An 18,475-nucleotide genomic window follows, 5' to 3' on the forward strand; every position below is an offset into this window, starting at 1 on the left:
AAAGAATAATATAAGGGCTAAGTATTATTATGTTTTCCCTATTCTCTCTTGGGCCAGCAAGTCTACTTAATATGACTATCTTGCTTCCCGTCCCCCTCCTGTGTGTGGTAATGAATTGCTCCCCTTAGTCAGCAGAGTCAGATGCTCTCTAGGCTGGCAGGGTGAGGGAAAAGATGGAGGAAAAATCAGCCTGCGCCACACTCACTTTGTAATCCCTAATCAGAGTCCTGTGTGGGCAAAACTAATTTCCCAGCCTGTCTTGACGTGTGAAATAAAGTCATTCTTGAAAACGGGAGCTTGACAGGTCGCTTGTGAAATTTCATATTCAACTAAAAATAAAATATCCATTCATTGATATTTCATTTAAAGGAAACGGAAAACAAATATTTTGCCTGGTTGCCAGGACCGTTTCCCATTAGTTATGGCCTTCCAAATGGAGTGTATACACAAATTAAGCAAAAGCTTTTCAGAAGACCAAATAATACTGCATAGCATCAGGGAGAGCTGCTTCTCCCTAGAACAACATTAATGGGAAAAGTTTTGTGAAGATGTTTCCTTGCAGAATATATGCCTGAATTTTCTTTTCCTGTCAACCCTATAAGTCTCCTCTGACTCAGTAGGTTATTGATCTCTGTAGATGGTTAGACATCTTTTTCTTGGAAAACGGATGAATTTGACCTAATTTGCCAAAGCCATTAAATCACATTTCACTTTAAGCTTAATGAATGTCCCATTGGAGGTAAGCATACAGTTAAGTACTTTACTGCAAGGGTGTCTTATACAGGTGGACTTTTATATCTTGGTTAGCTCAAATGGAGCCAGTTAGAAGTTCTGGGCCAAAGATATTTTTAAAAAGGCTTGTTATATTAAAGTTTCAGTGACTAATGCTATTGACTGTAAGAGATCTGAATGTGCAGATCCTATTAAGTACCTTCCAGAACGTCAGTCAGCCGTGCACACCAGACAAGATGCTTAAATGAATAGGTGCTGCTGGATACTTCTCATTTGGGCAATCAGAGTACTTCCTAAGTGTTACCATACGAATGAGGTTGCTTGTGTTGGAAATTTTGCCTTAGCAAAGTGGAGCTGGGAGGATGCTGATCTTCAGCAAGCCACTCAGGGTAGTATTTCCACACAAGGATCCTTGACATTAGGGCCTGAAAGCCAAAGTAGGATTTCTTTGCTTTGGGGTCTGTCGAATCAGGCCATTTGGTATGATACCTCCTAAGCTGGAAGACAAAACCAGGTGCTGGGTTTTTTTTTAAATGCCTGTGTAGCTGCACTGAAAATAGGTCTGCTGAATTAGGCAGTCGGGGCTTGACCCCAACCTGGGAATTTAGACAGGCAAGAAAGAAACTACTGTCCAATTAAAACTGTAGAGCAGAAGGAATTTTAGCTAGTTAGAAATGTAATTACCCATGCTGGAAGATGGCCAGAAGACCAGGACTAACACCCCTCCCCTCTTGTGAAATATGCTGTTTTTCTATACTCAGGGCTTCAATTTCATGTCTCATCTGTAAGATGAGTAGGACGGCAGTCACTAGGAGCGATTTCCACTGTACAGTCCTGAGAGCTGGTTTAGACACACTTGAGATGAGAGTGACAGAGATGGAGCGGGGAAAGGAAGCATTCATCCAGGGCTGGAGTGACAGACCCTTTGATAATGCTGCTCCCTCGGTAGAGAAGATTCTTCATGCAATGTCTAAGCAGAGAGAGTTGCAGCAGGTACTTCCCTTCACAGGTCTCCGGAGCTGTAATTTATTTGGAGTGGAAGCTTGATTTAGGTTTTAGTTGCCCATACAACACTTAGTAGATGTCTCTCTGAGCTAAAGTTATTGCTTTCTGCAGGGCAACAGAGTCATTGACTCCTGGTGGCACTGTACCCAATTCCAATTAGAAAGAATTCACTATATAACCCGGGTATTAGTATGCCCGTCAAATCAAAGCCAGATATCCAAACAACCTAAAATTCAGAGCAGAGTTCTTCAAGCAGCTCTGCATTTTTTAGCTCAGTCTATGGATGATAAAAGTCCTCACAAAATCATTCACCTTCCTTAATGCTTTATGAAGTGGAAAATGTTGTTACACTGGTAGACTGGAAATTCTAACCTACTATTTAGGAATATGAAAGCAATAAATAATTCTTTTTTGTCTATTTGAAGAAAAACTTCAAATCCAGGATTCAAAAGATAATGTTATAGATTTCCCATTCCCAATAAGAGTAACATGGTTTGGAAGATAAGGTATATTTAGTTTCGCATTTACTAAAAATACACTTTCCCTGAAAATATTCTTACAGCAACAAATGCTGACTTGCCGTAATTTTTTTATAAATTATTATTACTATTAAGAAAATGTTTTGTAGCTGCAGCACAGAGTCCCATGAAAGTTAGTTACTGAATGATCTCTCATTTGGTCTAAATAGGCAAGAATGAGAATAAAAGAAGTGGAATGATTCCAGAGCCATAAAGTGAATTGTCTATTGTCACAGCAAGGCAGTGTCACAACCAGGTATGGAGCCCCTCATCCTTTGTGACTATGCTCACTTCCTTGGCAGTTCAGGATGAGGACGTGAACAGCCCAAGATGACTTGGAAAGAAACAGATATTGAGGAAGGGCTGGCAAGCTGGGAAGGTATATTTCAACTGTGCATGTGACATAAAAGAACATCTCAGCAGCACTGAGTTGCAAACGTGCTGCACATGACTGGGCATCCCAGATCACTGTCATGCTGTATGACTTTAGGCTATCATGGTGTAAAGCACATTGCTTGACTGGGATAGTAAGAAGTATTTGCATTTTTGCAGCATATTTGAACTAAAGATCTCCCAGCAATATAAAACCACAGGGTCATTGATTGATAAATAATTCTGCTTGCAGGGAGGTATCACCATGCTTTAATACGGTGAAACAGGTGGTCAAATAAAGCTATGAGATGGTGTAAACTCAGTGAAGCTCTGCTGGTTTTGGTGGAACAAGAAGTTGGCTCGTGCTGAAGGATCTGCCCTTACTGCATTCCACTCTATCAAGACTGAAATGTGTCTCCTTGCTGCTGGGTGAGACTTGACAACCACTATTCCTATGAGTACCACATAGACCTTTGGGCTGGGAGGTCAAGTGTATTTCCCTACCTGATTTCACTTGCCAGGGGACTTCTGAGGCAAAGTCATTGGTGTCTGGTAGGATGACTCACATTTTTGAAATTGTGCGAATTTCAGTTGAGGGTCTTATCTGAAAGTTATTGTTTTGATCTAAATACACCTTTGTCCTTTAAAAATTCATTTTGATCTTTGCAAAACCCATTTGGGCAATAGGTACTGAATCATTTAATGCTGGCTATGCTTTGGATAGAGATAGTAATCTACCAATTACTAAGGTCTTCATGTTCTCCTTACAGGAATGTGTGTTACCAATCTAGAGCACACACCTGAGCACGGCTTGGAAGGAGTGGATTAAAGAGAAACAAGCAGAAGTATCCAGTGGTTAAACGTTGATTCAGAGCCCACTGAAATCAAAGGGAAATCCCACAGATGTAAATGAAGTTTGGAGCAAAAGAATGAGGAAGGCACGAAGGGAGAAGAGCGAAACATTCTCAAAACAAGCAGAGGTAAAGACCTAACACTGACATTTTCATTCCTCTCCGAGGTGGGAAGAGCACATCCTTATGACAGGAAGGTGGTGTACCTGGTGGAGCTCCCTCCAGTAGGCTGGGAACACCACTGCCAGGCAGGGAGTGTTTTATGCCTCCCAGAGTGGAGGCTTATCAACGTCTCTGGTATCCCAGAAAGGTCAGCACTTGCAAATTATTTTAGCCCCCTAAGGTCCTAGTCTCAACCAGACAAGACAAATGTTGAGTGCAGTGAGCCTTGCAGGAGCTGCTGCCAGTGCCAGAACTTGGGCAGCCCTTGGCGGTGGCACGGTCCCACTCCCACTTTCCCCTGGCTGCCTCCATGATTGTTGATTTGGTTCCCAACTCCCCCTGGACCCATAAAGAGACATTATGGTGCCAATTAAATCCTTTTGTCTAGAGTGAGGCTGTATGACTCATAAGCAGTTATCCCTCTTATCCCATTTGGAGGCAATGAATGCTGCAGTTCGGAGGGAACGAGGAAGCCTGGGGAAGATGGCAAGTAAAGCCTATCACGTCCCATGGGTTTCTTTGTTGTCCTGCCAGATGCCTGTGTGGCTACAGAGATGTGACTAGAGAAGTAAAGGCCATATTTGGTGCCAGCATAATTCATACCCCCTGTCAGGCAGCAAGGATGTCTGGATTTCTATTCTGGGATCCAGAAACATGTGATTTATTAGTTGATTTATGGAACAAGAGGGAAGCAGGGAACCTCGTCCTACAATTTTATTTTTTATAGAAATAATTAAGGGAAATTATGGTAACACTGGGAAACTGCTGGCCCAAAGGTTGTAGAATCGGCTGTCTTGATGGCAGCAGCGGGGTGGGATGGTCCATGGACCTTACTTCCCCTTTAGCCAGAACCCTCTGCTCAAAGGAAAGTGAGGCTGAGCTATCAAGAGCCATTGGATTCTGATGGAAGAAATGACTGCAAATTAACATCTAGGTATTACACATCCATTGCTTCTTTCATCCCAAAAGACAACAAATGCCTTTATAAACGGTGTTTAGGTAACATATTCAGAAAAGTCATTCATTATTGGAAGGAGGGTCAGGCCTGCTGGTGGCGAGTTCTGAATGGGTTCCTAGTATATTATTATTTTTAAATAGAAGGAGTGAGTGTGCTGTGTTTTGCTCTGAGTTAAACAAGCCAGGCTGTGTGTTACACAAAGACATGGCATGGAATGCATGTTCTTTAAAGAGCAGAAGATGAACAGTGAAGAGAGAAAAATGAGTCTGGGTTGGCATCTCCATTGTTTGCTGTCAGCTTCTCCAACATCAACAGCGTAAAATGAGGCCTCAGCCTTCTGCATTAATTTGAGCAGATGGACTTGTGTTGATGATACCCCACTCTGCCCTAGACTATGTGACTTTGGGCAAGTAACTTTTGGGCAAATTCAGCTGTGAGGCACGAAGGAGACTTAGATGCTGGGCTCCCATCAACTTCCACCCAGACTTACCTTTGAAACACCCCACTTTATATTTCTGTGTTTATGTAAAACTAAAGTCTAATCACTTTCCCATTTCCTATTTACCCTCACAGCCTGAGGGGGTCAGTGACTCTCTATGTCTCTACTGACTTCCACAAGACAGCTTTTATTAACTGAGGACTTAGCCCATGTTGGAATCTAAATGACAGTAAATTTTGTTGTTAATTGATACTCTGAATCATGGTCTGTTTCATTGTTATCTATTTGTATTACAGGGTTGTCTAAAGTTCTGTTTTATGTTACCTGGCTATTTTGAAGACACCCTTGGGAAGTTAGGTGGTGGACTGCTGGCTTCAAGTTTCACCTTCTTAATTCTATGTTTTCCAGGTCTAGGTAAATATTAAGATTTAGGCGTTCAAGTATCCACTGATTATTACATCTCTATTGGGACCAGGAACAAGAATTGCTGTGACTTTGGCTATGAACTGGCTAAATATACTGATTAATTATGTATAGAAACAGCTAATTCCCAGGCATTGTATTGTTGCTTCTTTTGCTTATATCTTGTGTCTCGTCCCTTGGAGGGACATTCAGATGACCTAAATGCAGCCATTTTGAGTTTCTACTCTAAACCATCAATTACTTAAGACAGATGGATGTCTCTCTGAGGGGCTAGTCTCACTCCATCAACTCTAAGAGAAGTGTAGATGATAAGATTACAGATGACCCCAAAGTTTTATACTTTGACCAACACTTTGATGTAATTTGGTGAGGTCAACCCTGCCTTTAGTTGGTAAGGTGCTGAGTGTGGGAACTTTCCTGTAAGAGGTCTGTGTGGTGTTTAGCATACAGAAATTGCATGTAAGATCAACAGTAACCACATTTACAATGGTAGTAGTTTGAGAGGAAGCCTGCTAGAGTTTCTAAGAAGGTGAAGAGCATGTTCCTGTTGAGGTGACACCTGCAGACATGAAGGTGTGGCTCCACATACCCAGCTCACAGACTTGGTTGACTTCCTGAAGATATCTCTTGCTAGAAGTGGAATATGCTACAAGTTTTGAACTGGAGACAAACTCCCCCAACTTTGTGGAAATGACAAACCCTCCTTCTGAGCACTAAAGGCTGCCATGAGCCTGAGGGGAGAAGGGGAGTGTGCAGCTGGATGTGTGTGCATATTTGCAAAGAAGGGAGGAGAGACGAGGAAAGTTTCTCCTATGAAGGAAATGATCCAATTTGAAGCAAGTCCCTCATGGGAAGAGCTGTGACAGAGGCTGCTCTGTTCCTGTTAATTTTCACAGTGCAGCTGTCAGCGGGTCTGTAAATAGTACTCCGTGAAGCCAACACTTCCTATCCACACATCAACCATTCAATTAACAGAAGAACAGAAGAAGGAAATAAAGTGCACCACAGCCTTCTATCACGGCTTTGATGTTTCCCAGCAATTTATGAAAGTGTACACAAATCTAATTACAAGCCCCACTGCTTCCCATTTACATGGAGCTCCTCAAGTTCAGAGCTGTTTATATCAAAATAATTGTTAAAAATACCTCAGCTGATCTACGGCATTGTGGCCCCCCACTCACCAGAGCCGCCACGCTGCTCCTCTCAGGGAGTTTCTGCCGACTCAGCGCTTTGGTGCCAGCATGCACGCATAATAACAGCCGCTTCCCCGCCGCTCTGCAAGTGAGGCGCCCGGGCTACAACTTCATCATGCCCACAAAGGCCTATTTTCCTTCTTTCCTCCACCTGCTCATAGCTCCTTCTGCAGACTCTCACTGCTTTCCCTTCCGTCCCTAATTCACCTAAATATTCCTCTGCTGTGTTGACAGGGGGTGAGAACAGCTGCTCGGCCAGTTTCTGTAATGGGACTGTGTCTGAAGGCAACTTCGCAGTGCTTTGCAAAGTCATAACTGCGCCGTAGGAATGCACAGCAATAATAATAGCAGTCATAAAAGTGAGCCAGGGTTGGTTTCTTTGATGTGGTGCCTGAGCATCCAAAGCTAGGAAGATGTGAACCAGCGCCCTGTTTGCCGTGAGCTTGAATGAAGGCCATTGCACGTGATGTACTGACAATGACCCTTATTTCTCAGGGCAATTTTTGATAATCTCACCTGTAAGTCACTCTCACTTGGTAAACAAAACAGGTGAAAAATTTCTCCAGCTTAATTAATGGCAAAAATGTCTTAGAATATGAGAGGGTAGATAGAACATTGTACAAGGCAACAAGAGAATCCCTTCATCTGACTGTTAAGTGTGTTTGGATGGGAATTTTGATGCCATGGGTGGATATCTAAAGAACACGGTGGGTGAAGGCTGAAAGTCAACCTTCTTCAAGGTGTTGTGTCATTCATATTTTCTTGATTAATTAAAAAAACCTAAATACAACAATTAGAGATCTAATCAGTCTGTCGCCTAACAACACTGAGCAATAATTGCATAATTTGATATAGGTGGTTCCTGAGCAGAGATTTGAACTTGTTTCTGTCATTTGTGTTGTGAAAAGCCACACAGAAAAATGTTGAAATGAAAACCCCCAAGTTAACAAAGTTTTGGGTTGCAGTACTTTTTTTTTTTTTTTTTTTTAAGTTCAACTAAGTTAAATCTTTCTCTGAAAGGCAGACATCTGTTCAGTGCTTGTATCCAAGTCTCACATTTTCCTTTCTTTTCACAAAACCAAGGATTCCATCCGAAAACTAATTTTCACGGAAGATGTTCAGCCAGGCATAGATAGGCTTGGGATGCTATTGCCTGGATGCAGAAGAAATGCTGTGGTTTGATCAAGCTGATGCAGACTTCCAGAGTAAAACGAAAGAGGACTTGGCTTGTGGGGTGGGGGAAGCCACCTTACAGGGTTCTGGAGGTCTTAATCGTCTTAAGTTTCATTTACAGAAGAAAGATATAGAATGAACGCAGTGCTGACAATTAGTGCGTTAGGAAATTTCACAGCAAACCTGACAGATCAGGAGTCAGAGGGCTCAGATGCAGAATGCCTCATTTCTGAGTACCAAGTTGTTTTAGTTGGGCAGCAAACACTCAGAATATGATTCAACTCCCCTTGCATTGGACATGAAGTTAGGTGACCACTCTAAGCTGCGTGCTCAGTGCAGCTCCTTATACACTCAGTGGGGAGGCGGATGGCTGCAGGCTCAGTCAGGCAACCTTAAATTACAAATCTGAGCTATGTGGGAAGAGTCATCATCAGACAAGAGGCCAACCGAACAGCTTTAATACCTGACTTGTATCAGGTGGTATAGTCTCACCCTAGCTCTTTAGCTCCAGCAAGATTATTGTGGCAGCCACAAGTGCAGCAGAAGGATTTCAGAGTGGTGAGGGTGTATCACTGGTGAGCAAAGACAGCTGTGGCCTCTGAGATATCTGCAAGTGTTTTTAGCTTTTGTTTTTAAGCAATATGGGTTCTTTTTCATTCTAAGTTGTACTTCAGGTGAAGAACCACTATTTTGGAACTGGCAGACCATAGGAATCTGATACTTAAAATTAGCTAAAAAGCACACTTCTATTTGGGTTTTGGTTTGACAGGTTTCAAAGTCTATTTCTGTAAAATAAAATTCCTCCAGAAGTATCTATTTCTCTTTATTGATTACAATAGAAACTTATATGACAAACACTTAGATGACAACCTCAGACATAGTTCCTTAGCTCCTGGATGTCTCAAATTGGATGAGAGAGTCCTACCTCAGGTATTCACGCTAATGATGTTATGGAAATTTCCATTATAACTAATGAAAAGGACAGGCACGCCCAGAAGGTGATTTAGCCCATCCCAGCACAGATAGATAAAGGGAGGAATGCAGAAGAAATGTCTCTCTCTCTCCTTTCTGTAGGAATCCTAGAAGATGTTTAAAATAGTTTACAAACTTTTAGACTGTTAAAGCTAAATGAAATGAATCACACTCTTCACTTCTTCTCACCTCTTTGCAGAACATGTAGATAATGGTACTGTTTTACCCTTTCCAGGAATTAATTCATAACAAAAGAAATTCTGAGGTGCTACAGTGGGCGAGATGGTGAAAAAGGTGCAACACTAGTATAGTTTTTAACCCTGTGTACTTTCTGGGTAAGATAAAAGCTGCTGCAATTTAGGTCTGTGTGATGAAGTGTGGAGGAGAGTTTATTTCATGTGGGTGGATGGACAAGGCCGTATCTTAGATGTGTTAGATGCGTTATGCAGAGCTACTCTTCAACATTTGGCTGTCACGTGGATATGAAGACACAGAGAGAAGGAGAAAACCAAGCTGAAGGTGATGCCTAGGTAGGAGCATGACTGACAGGTAGGATGATAATGTTGTCCACAGTGATTGAGAATGGAGGCGGGGGAGAGAGGAGACAGGGTTTGGGAGGAAAAGTTCATGAGCTCTGTTTTATACATATTGAACTTGATCTGACAGGTAGACATCCACTAGGAGATGCTGGAAAGACAGGCCAAGATTTTAGTTTGAACAGGAGTCAGTCCTGCAGTAGAGAAGTTAGATCTGCAAGCTGTCAGTATAGAAAATGTAGCTGAATTTGTGTTGGTGGATAAGGCTGCTAGGGACGAGGCTTGGATAAAGAAGGGAAAAGAATCAAGGGAAGAAACTCGTTTACGTCCCCATATGGATGGGGAAGAGGCACAGGAGAGGACAGGGTAACCCAGGCTGAAGGTGCAAGGCACTGTTTTTTTAATGTGTATATATATAAAAAAAATTGTTATAAATACACGTAAAAAGTACATGAAAATTATACTCTCTCATAAAGGAGGACATGGAGGTCAAGTAAAACACAATCATAAAGCTGGTGAGTTGATAGGAAATACAATTTTAAAAGACCCAAGAAAGCTCTCTTGGCAGGTAGATACAGAAAGAACTTTTGGCCTGCTCAAAAGTGAGGGATTTTGGGAAAATTATTTCTCAGAGCAATTGATTGTGTGAAAATTGGAAAGTTGTAGACCTTAGAAGAAACAAGTGCCTTGCATAGACAAATGGTCTTGTGATGGATGGTGGTCAGGCACCTGTCCAAGGAAAGGTTAATAAAAAAAAAAATTTAAAAAAAAGGAAAAAACTTTCATAAAAGAAAGTTGCCTTTTGAAACTATTAGGCAACATATGTTGTGTGAACAGGAAGTCACAATAGAGCAATAATCCTGACAGCTGTGGAGAAACAGGAGTCTGCCGCAGGAACGAACGGCTCGAGACCTGACAAGAATGATGATGGATGCCCCGTTGGTAGTACACGAGGACAAGGCAAGAGACGTTTAAATTGGCTGAACCACAGGAACAACTTTGAGTTGACATCGCAGCCCGACAAATGAGGCCAGTCCTAATGGTGAGAGAAATGGGAGGGGGGGGGGGGGGAAGGAAGATGGCAGCAGGGCCCCCCTCCTTTCCAAGGACGAGGGCTACATCGCGATCTCACCACGAGGTGGCTGCATTTCTCTGTGAACATCCAAGTCCTGAAAGAAGCTGCACACCCTGAAGCACCATGAAAATGACAATGGGAACAGAGTTCACTTGCAGGATTTGGCCCATCGCATTCAAAGCACCTTAAGCATTTCGAGGCCATGTGGGAAAAATCAGTGTGTGTTCCATGCCTTTATCAAGGGGAAGTCACACAACAGGTTCTCGCTAGTCTGCTGAGCCATGGTAACTGCCTATGTGCCTGCTTGTAGCTCATGGGAGGTACAAGGCAACACCACGTAACTTGGCTTATAATGAAGAGGATGACATTCATAATTTTCTACTTGCTTTTCCTGTGAACTAAGAGTAGGTACGTGGGCTGCTGCTGAGGTTCAGCCAATTCATGGAAATTTGTCAGGCCATGGAAACTCAATTGTGAATCTGGGATGTCCATTTAGTAAGGACTAAACTGTAATGCTTTTTCAGATGCTGTTTCAAGAGCATTTCTGGAACAGGTATTTGAGTCAAATAAGTCAACAAGAAAAATGGTCCCATTAAAAAAATGACTGATGAAATAGCCAAATTTTTCATTGTTTTGCACACCCTAAGTTCAGTTGATGTCAGCAGGATGGAACAGAAATTTGCTCCCAAGTGGTCAAGAGATGGGCATTTTTTCTTATCTAAAGTATGCTGAAAATAGGAAAGATAAGGATATTTTGGGTATAGCAGATCTAGATAAAATCTTCAGCTGTTCTTGTTTTTTGTCTGTTTTCTCCCATCTTCCTCTCACCTCTGTCACCTGAGTTGGTGAGCTTTTTGGGACAGGAACCGACTTTTTATTACACCTTTTTTTGGTACCACACCCTGTGTAACTGCAGTTCCTGATGTCAGTTTATACACATTGTCAGTTTGCGTCAAAGTTTGAAAGAAAGTCATTAAAAGCACCTCTTTGATCTGTCTCAGCAAAGATGCCCATAATATTTCACTATGGAATGTCAGCATCAAGCCCAGCATCTGGTTTTGTTAGAAGGAATCTTTCAGGAAGAGAATCCTAAAAGTATTGTAATACTTAAAAAAATTGAGACCCCCATCTGTAAGGAGATTTTTTCAATAGCGTCACTGGTAAACATGTACTATTTCTAATCTGATTTGTGTAAGATGGGGTTCCAAAAAATGAGATCTTGATGATTTGCTACTTTTAGAAACCTTTTCCCCTGTAAAGAATTTTCCATTTTCGTCCCTGTAAAGACCTAGAGACAATCTGCCAGGCCTACTTTAAACTTGTTTTGATAAATTCATGAATTTACATTACAGTCTCTTACTGAAAGGAAGATTTTACACTCTTAAATATCTTTTATTGAGCTTTCCTGTATCCTTTCCAAGTTGTCGGCCTGCCTCTTAGCCTTTCATGATTTATACCGTGAGTAATTAGTAATAAAAATAACGTACTATTATAATGAACCAAAACATGTTGGACCAGATTGTCTTTCCTTTCTGACAATCCTTACATTCCTCTGGGTCTGTGTGATAGTGTGCAAATATCATTTTGCATAGAAAATACATTTCCATTTCTACTTCCCAGAATTATAAGGCTCAAAATCCCATATTACTAGATATTTGTCTAAATGGATCAATCTTTTAAATGTTTCCTGGAAGATTCAGTAGTTGGTCTTTCAAAAGTTGGGTGTAGGGCACCACATTTATGCCTTGGTAAGCACTTTTGTAGTAGTAGTGAGCAGTGCCCATCACTGTGTGATTTGTCTCTAGATTCTAGTGCCGTCAGGTGAACATGCTGCTCTCTGCTGAGGGCTGGCAAAAAGTTCTTTATCCTTCACCAAGAGGCAGGGACTCTTTGGTGAAGGAAAACAAAGAAGCCCTTAGGCAGAAGTTCCTACTTGATTCATCCCTCTGAAACTTGAAAGGTTACACTCACAGTGAGTTTGACCCAATGTTTTTGGCATCTGAACCATATGTCTTTTTTTCAGGTCATCAAAAGCGCTGGTGACAGAACACAGCAACCCTTGGGGTTCTGCACCTGTGTGAAATGACAGTGTCATCCTGGCCTTTATACTGATGAGTCAAGCACACCCAAGGCTCTGCATGCCTGAGCTGTTATCCATCCTTCCTGGAGGATGAGTTCCAGAGCATAGATAAATCGTCCCTCCTCCTCAATCAGGCCACAGGGCAGCAAAGGCTGGACCAGTCCTCACTTGCCCATGTTATAGAGCTACTCACCGGCATTGTCTGGCTGCCATGCAAGGCATTGATGGCTGCTTGGGCCTCTGCGTGTGAAGAGTATTTCACAAATGCACACCCTGGAAGAGGAAAAAGAAGAAAGGTAAGGAATGTTGCATGGGTACCATGAAAGTCCACCTCGCTGAGTATCCTGTCCTCAAAACTGGACAATAAAGATGCTTGCAGAGGAAGTATAACAAGCAAACGTGCTCCTGGTTATTCCTTACCAAACACCAGTCATCAGCAGCCTGAGATCCTCTTAATGCAAAGCTGCTTCCAGAATCCCCACACTGCTTGTAATGGGATTTGACAGACCCAAACTTAGCATGTACACTTTGAATCCACTTATGTTTTGACCTCCACATTTTCTCATGGCAGTGTGCTGCACAATTTTACAATTTATTGTGTGAAAATGAATTTCCCTTTATTTGTATTGGACTTAATGCTGAATGCTCCTCCCTCTGTTTTTATGAGAAACAGTAAGGTCTTGTGTAACAGTTACCAGAAACTGCATGTACTTGTTACAGGCACCCACAGGACAGCTGTACAGAAGGCATTCAGATTACTCCAAATCCACAAGGTACCTTATCATACCACTGTCTAGTAGAGCTCCATGACAGACTGCTCAGAGCTTGTCTTGGCTCCAAGCAGCTTTGGTGTGACAAAGCATGTGAGAGCTTCTGGTGAAGAAGCAGGGGTAGGAGAGATCCACATGTGATGACTAACATCTTGCCATCACCAAAATTTAAATCTTGGTCTTTCATAGCTGCAGAGCCAGTGCCTGTGTAGGTGTTCTCCTCTGGACATTAGAGAAATGTAGACAGTGCTCCTCTGGCCTGCATTGCCACATGAGGAATCTCACACTGAGCTCTTACACAAGGTTTTAGGGCAGAAAGGTACTTTTATTAATATGTGCTAGAGCGCAGAAATGATCAACACTTCAAAGAGTCACATGCACCACTACAGTGGGGGAAAGTATTGCTAACACTCTTAGCTACAAGCAAACTGACTCAGAAAGAGGAAGAGTAATTTCCATATGCTAAGGCAGTTTTTGGAACAGATTGGGAGGGATCTGAGAAGTTCTGGCTTCCATCCTCTTCTATTACGACCAAAGACTTTTGAGCTTTAATCAATTTGCAAAGCCCTAGCTGTTTTCCTGAAGGGGTGCCGATCACTGCACAGGGGATGCCAGTCCCGACAATGGGACAGCTCTCCTTTGTTGCCTTTGGAGCCTCTTTAGAATGTCCACATACCCTTATGGATCCATACAGCGCAGGGTGAAAACCGCACTGTTATAAGACCCCACTTGCAAACTAGAAGAACGAGCCCCAGAGGTCCCCACAATCATCACTGCAGCCTGACAGAGGTGAGATTGAAGAAAGCAGCTGTAGCCCCTTCTAAAAATAATACACACACATGAAGTTAGCTTATAGGTAGGAGCTCTTCGCTTTGTATTACTCCCTCAGCACTGTGCTCAGACTGTATTTCAGGAAAAGCACAACGATTGTTGCTAATAGTTGGATCTAATTTATAAGGAGCTGAGAGGAGACAATCATGAGAAAATGAGATAGATAAACTTTAGCTGGAAACAATAGGGATCAATTATGACATAATCGCAGCCCAGCATTCCCCGGCTCCTGAGATACTATGCCTTCCTCTTCATTAATCAGAGATAATCCAGAATTAGGGTGTTTAATTATTTGCAGAGATTCTTTTGTACTTTCTGCCTCTAAAAAGAAGATGCTGATTAGCAAATATACAAAAGCTTTCCAGCTCCAGTCACCCATTGCATTCAGAGGAGGATTTTTGGCTGCAGTGTTGCTGTCATGTTGAAGGCTTCACTCTTCAGGTGAAATTCACCCCTGTGCTGAGGAACCCGATGGATCAGTGGAGCTGGATAAAGGTGAGAATGAAGGGAGCGGCAGACATTTATCTTGCTTAATGCCCAAGATGCTAATGGGATCCCTCCTACTGCTTCCAGTAGGTTTTGGGCAATTGAAAACTCAGCTTTCGCTACTGTATGGTGGCAAGGCAATAGCAGAGATCACAATGTTTTGGCTGTTTTGCTTGTGTGTTCAATGGGATGGCTTCTGTACACAACATCAAATATGCCCATAATCTTCTTCCCCCCCATTTTCACCAGAACTGACTCCAGGACCTCGTAAGCTGAGGATGTGAGTCATGCTGCTCTCCTCAGCGCAATGGTGTCCCTCTGACAGGAGCATATCTGGAATTTGAAGGGATTTTGACACACAGAGAGATATACAACCTGTGCTGAACAGGGAGATACATGTGCTTAAACGTTTTTTTCTTTCCTTACTTCCAGACTATAGAGCTGAAAGGGCTGCTCTGACTGTCTTGTCAGCTTGGAGGAGACTGCAGAGTCAGGGCCTAAGGTTATAATTGCAGAGGGTGTTAAGACTCCTCTTGTGGAACTTCTGGGGCTGTGGGAAATCTTTACTTTCTGAGTTACTAAAGTAGGCAACTGCTGAACAGAGAAAAAAAAAGGAAAAAAAAAATAAAAAAGAGTTTGTCCAGACAGCAGCAGTGCAGACCCTGTGGGTCCTGCTGGCTTGCGAAACCGGGTCTTGAACTTCAGCTTCCTCACCCGAGGACCCCTGCTGAGGAGCCCCGCACTCCTGGATGCACACTGGTGAGCTTTACCCGGAGGGGTGCAGGAAGGCTCCTTCCTCTCCCACCTCTCCCAGGAGAGACAGGCTCTGTATTCCCCTTCAGGCAGAGAAATGCCTCAGTCTGAGTTCTTCTGCTATCTGGTTTCCTGCTCCAGCCACCCTGCGTACCCCTGAGTGACTCATACAGGAGGGATTTCTGCAGCTCCATGAAGGGCATGCCTCATGGCTCAGGGCATCACCCATGGCTTCAGGCAAGGTTCAAGCAGCTTTCTGGCTGTAACTGGACTGTGATGGCATTAAGGTGTGAAGCTGCGACCTCCCTTCTGAGAGCACTGCCTGCACTGAGGTACTTGGAGGACTTTGAGGCTCACCACAGGGATGACTGGTGGGGCTTCACACAATGGATTGGGTAGGATCGAATTCTGTGGGATCTGATTGCTATCTGGCACTTAGACAATCTGCTTAAATCCCAATTTAGGTGGAATTTAAGCCTTATGGGTTTTACCCAAAATAAATAGCTCACAAGAAATGTGTGTCACATATTGGTTTCTAGCAGATGGAAAACATTACAGACTGGGAATAACTTTGTGGGAGTTGTGGCTCGCCTGACTGTCTCCTAAGATAAGGGCACTAGCCTTAAGTTTTCTGTTGGATTGACTGCTCTATGTGCATGTGTGCGTGTATGTAACTGTATGTGTGTAAATTAGGAGCTTCACATTCTCAGTAAATAGCACCAGCAAATGGAAGCTGGTAATATTAACTCTGTCAAGGCTCGGTATTGATCCTGAACAGCTCTGTGAAACGCAAGCCTGAGACTGCAGCCCGATAGCACTAATAATTAAACTGGTTAGCAATATGGAGCTGCCACTCAGATTCAGACTTACAGTGAAATTGTTTAACGAAAAAAAAAAGAAGATAGAGCAGGTATGAATACAAATCTGTGGGTTGGATCTCCTTTGGAACCTGTTTCTTACAGATCTCAGACATTATTGCATTTATTATTACTCTGTCTAATTCCTTTGTCTTTAGATTTTGTTCTGTACAATTCCAGGTGGAGGCAGACAGATACATTTTTTTTTGCTTCACCCCAATTTACTGATTTGTTCAGTGAATGGAGTGCTTAACCACCTACCGTTATGATGGTTGGAGCTCTTCTGTGCCAACCTAGCCTGCCACTTTCCAGTGGGGCAGCCCCCATCTTTGGGTGTCATGAAACTAAAGTAACATTACAAGTGAAGAAAGGTGCCCACAGTTTATTTTCAGCCATTTATATCAGGAAGGCTGAGCTTTGCTGACTTATATCAAACAGCTTCCCTATAATGCTGGTGTGAATTCTTTTTTGGCTGCCAGTGATTTTATGGAATAGCAATATCTATCTCCAGTGTATCACTGTGATTTGGATTTTTTGCCTCCCTGTTGCAAATATATGCTGGTTGATGTTGTCACATGTCAAAATATCCAGTGAGATATGAACTGCGTCAGCAGGACTGGTCTCTTCCCTAGTGCTGCACATTCCAGCACAGTTTATGATATATTATACGCAGATCAATATTTAATGGACACATTATACTGTCAAGAGAAGAAGGCTTCCTATTCAAATTGAAGTTACTTTGTCTAGAGAGTGATGGGAAAAAAAAAATTACCCTCACATTCAAGAGAGAAGCCTCTTTCTTACACCTGGGCTGTAGAAAACGATCCTTTATGCTATCCAGGTAACAAGTGATGCCAAAACATGGCAGAAGGAGGTAAGGCACCCAGTTCTGCAATGAAGCATTTTCATGTTTCAAACGGTGAATGTCTACTGAGTGTAATATTTAAATCAGCACCTGTACCCTTGCAATTATGGTCGCTGGCCGGTGTACAGCTATGCAATGACCAGCTGACAAAGGGGAAGACCTAGGGCTAGTGGGTGAGAAAAAAGCAGAGATGGTGGTGGAGCTGGTGAGTCAAGATGTAAAGTAGCAACCTTGGCTTTGTTTAAAGAAAGAATTGACCTGTTCAGCGGGGCGGCGAGAACACATCTTGAGTGAAAGTAAGGGCCCTTTTCAGAGGGGAGGTTCTACCCTATAAGCAAACAGCAATAGGCATCAGTTTGTGTGTGATGAGACATAGCTCGTTGCAGGGCATGTGTTTTTAAGCACAATCGTCTTTTCCTCTCATGCACAAGCAGACAGTGACCAGCAAAGAATTGGCCTCCCTTAGCAAATGTGACCCCTCCTAATGTAAGAGATGCCATCCTGAGAGCTACCTAGTGACTTTGTCACACCAGAAAATGATATATACACTGAGAACAGGTCTAGCTTGACACTAAAGCCACAGTGTGCCGCAAGCCATCACCTTACCTTTGCTGTTGCCATCAGGTCCCCGAAGGATTGTGCACTCCTCAATGTTGCCAAATGCCTCAAATAGCCTGCGCACGTCGTCTTCTGACTGCTGCTTATTGAGCATGCCCACAAAGAGTTTTCTGTCTTCTAGAACGAAATAAAGAGATGCTTACCATATTTCAGGAGGGATGTGAAAGCCAAGATGGCTTAGCATCACATGCAAAACAAATGGTGATTTCATTGAGGTGACATATTTCAGAAGCTGCTAGTCATTTCAGGTGGCTGGCTCAAAAAACCTTAATAGCATCTGACTTTCAACGAGTACTTGAAAATAATTTGGGAATTTAAAAAAAACAACAAAAACAACCCCAAACAAAAATCCAAATCAAAAAGGCTTGGTTATATATAAACTCTTTAGCTGCTTCTCAAAATCTAGGCACTGAAGTCTTCCAAATCAGCTTTTTCTGATCAATTTTTGCAGTCAGCTTGCAGTAACTGAAATGACAACATTGCTCAGACTGCGATCCAAGAGGAATGTGGATAAAGATAGCACATAGCAATACAGTCCAAATGAAAAATAACATACTTTATTAGCCCTCACAATACAAGTTACAGGAAAGAAATGTTTAACGTAAGTTGTTTTATATCAGGATATAACGGAAGCTACAGCCTGTAAATGGAGATTTGTCGTTCATACCCACTCACAAACACATACCTACAAGTTTGGATGAGTTTTTTAATATATTTTTAAAGTTTGTTTGAAATAAGCCCACAGTTTTTGAAACATACATTGTTTTTTGAAACAAAGTTAACTTCTATGATTACTAATATCTGAG

General features: G+C 42.4%; 1 protein-coding gene across 1 annotated transcript in view; it reads right to left on the reverse strand.

Moving 5' to 3' along the window:
- The window catches only part of CELF4 (CUGBP, Elav-like family member 4), a 305,865-nt gene that overhangs the window by 81,730 nt on the left and 205,660 nt on the right, over positions 1-18,475 (reverse strand). The window contains exons 4-5 of the mRNA XM_009886416.1: positions 17,658-17,786; positions 12,683-12,762 (exon numbers count right to left, since the gene is read on the reverse strand). Coding sequence (XP_009884718.1) covers positions 12,683-12,762; positions 17,658-17,786 — 209 coding nt within the window. The remainder of the gene's footprint in view (positions 1-12,682; positions 12,763-17,657; positions 17,787-18,475) is intronic.

The sequence above is a fragment of the Charadrius vociferus genome, unplaced genomic scaffold (assembly GCF_000708025.1).
Source record: "Charadrius vociferus isolate BGI_N301 unplaced genomic scaffold, ASM70802v2 scaffold595, whole genome shotgun sequence".
NCBI classification, from domain to species: Eukaryota; Metazoa; Chordata; class Aves; order Charadriiformes; family Charadriidae; genus Charadrius; species Charadrius vociferus.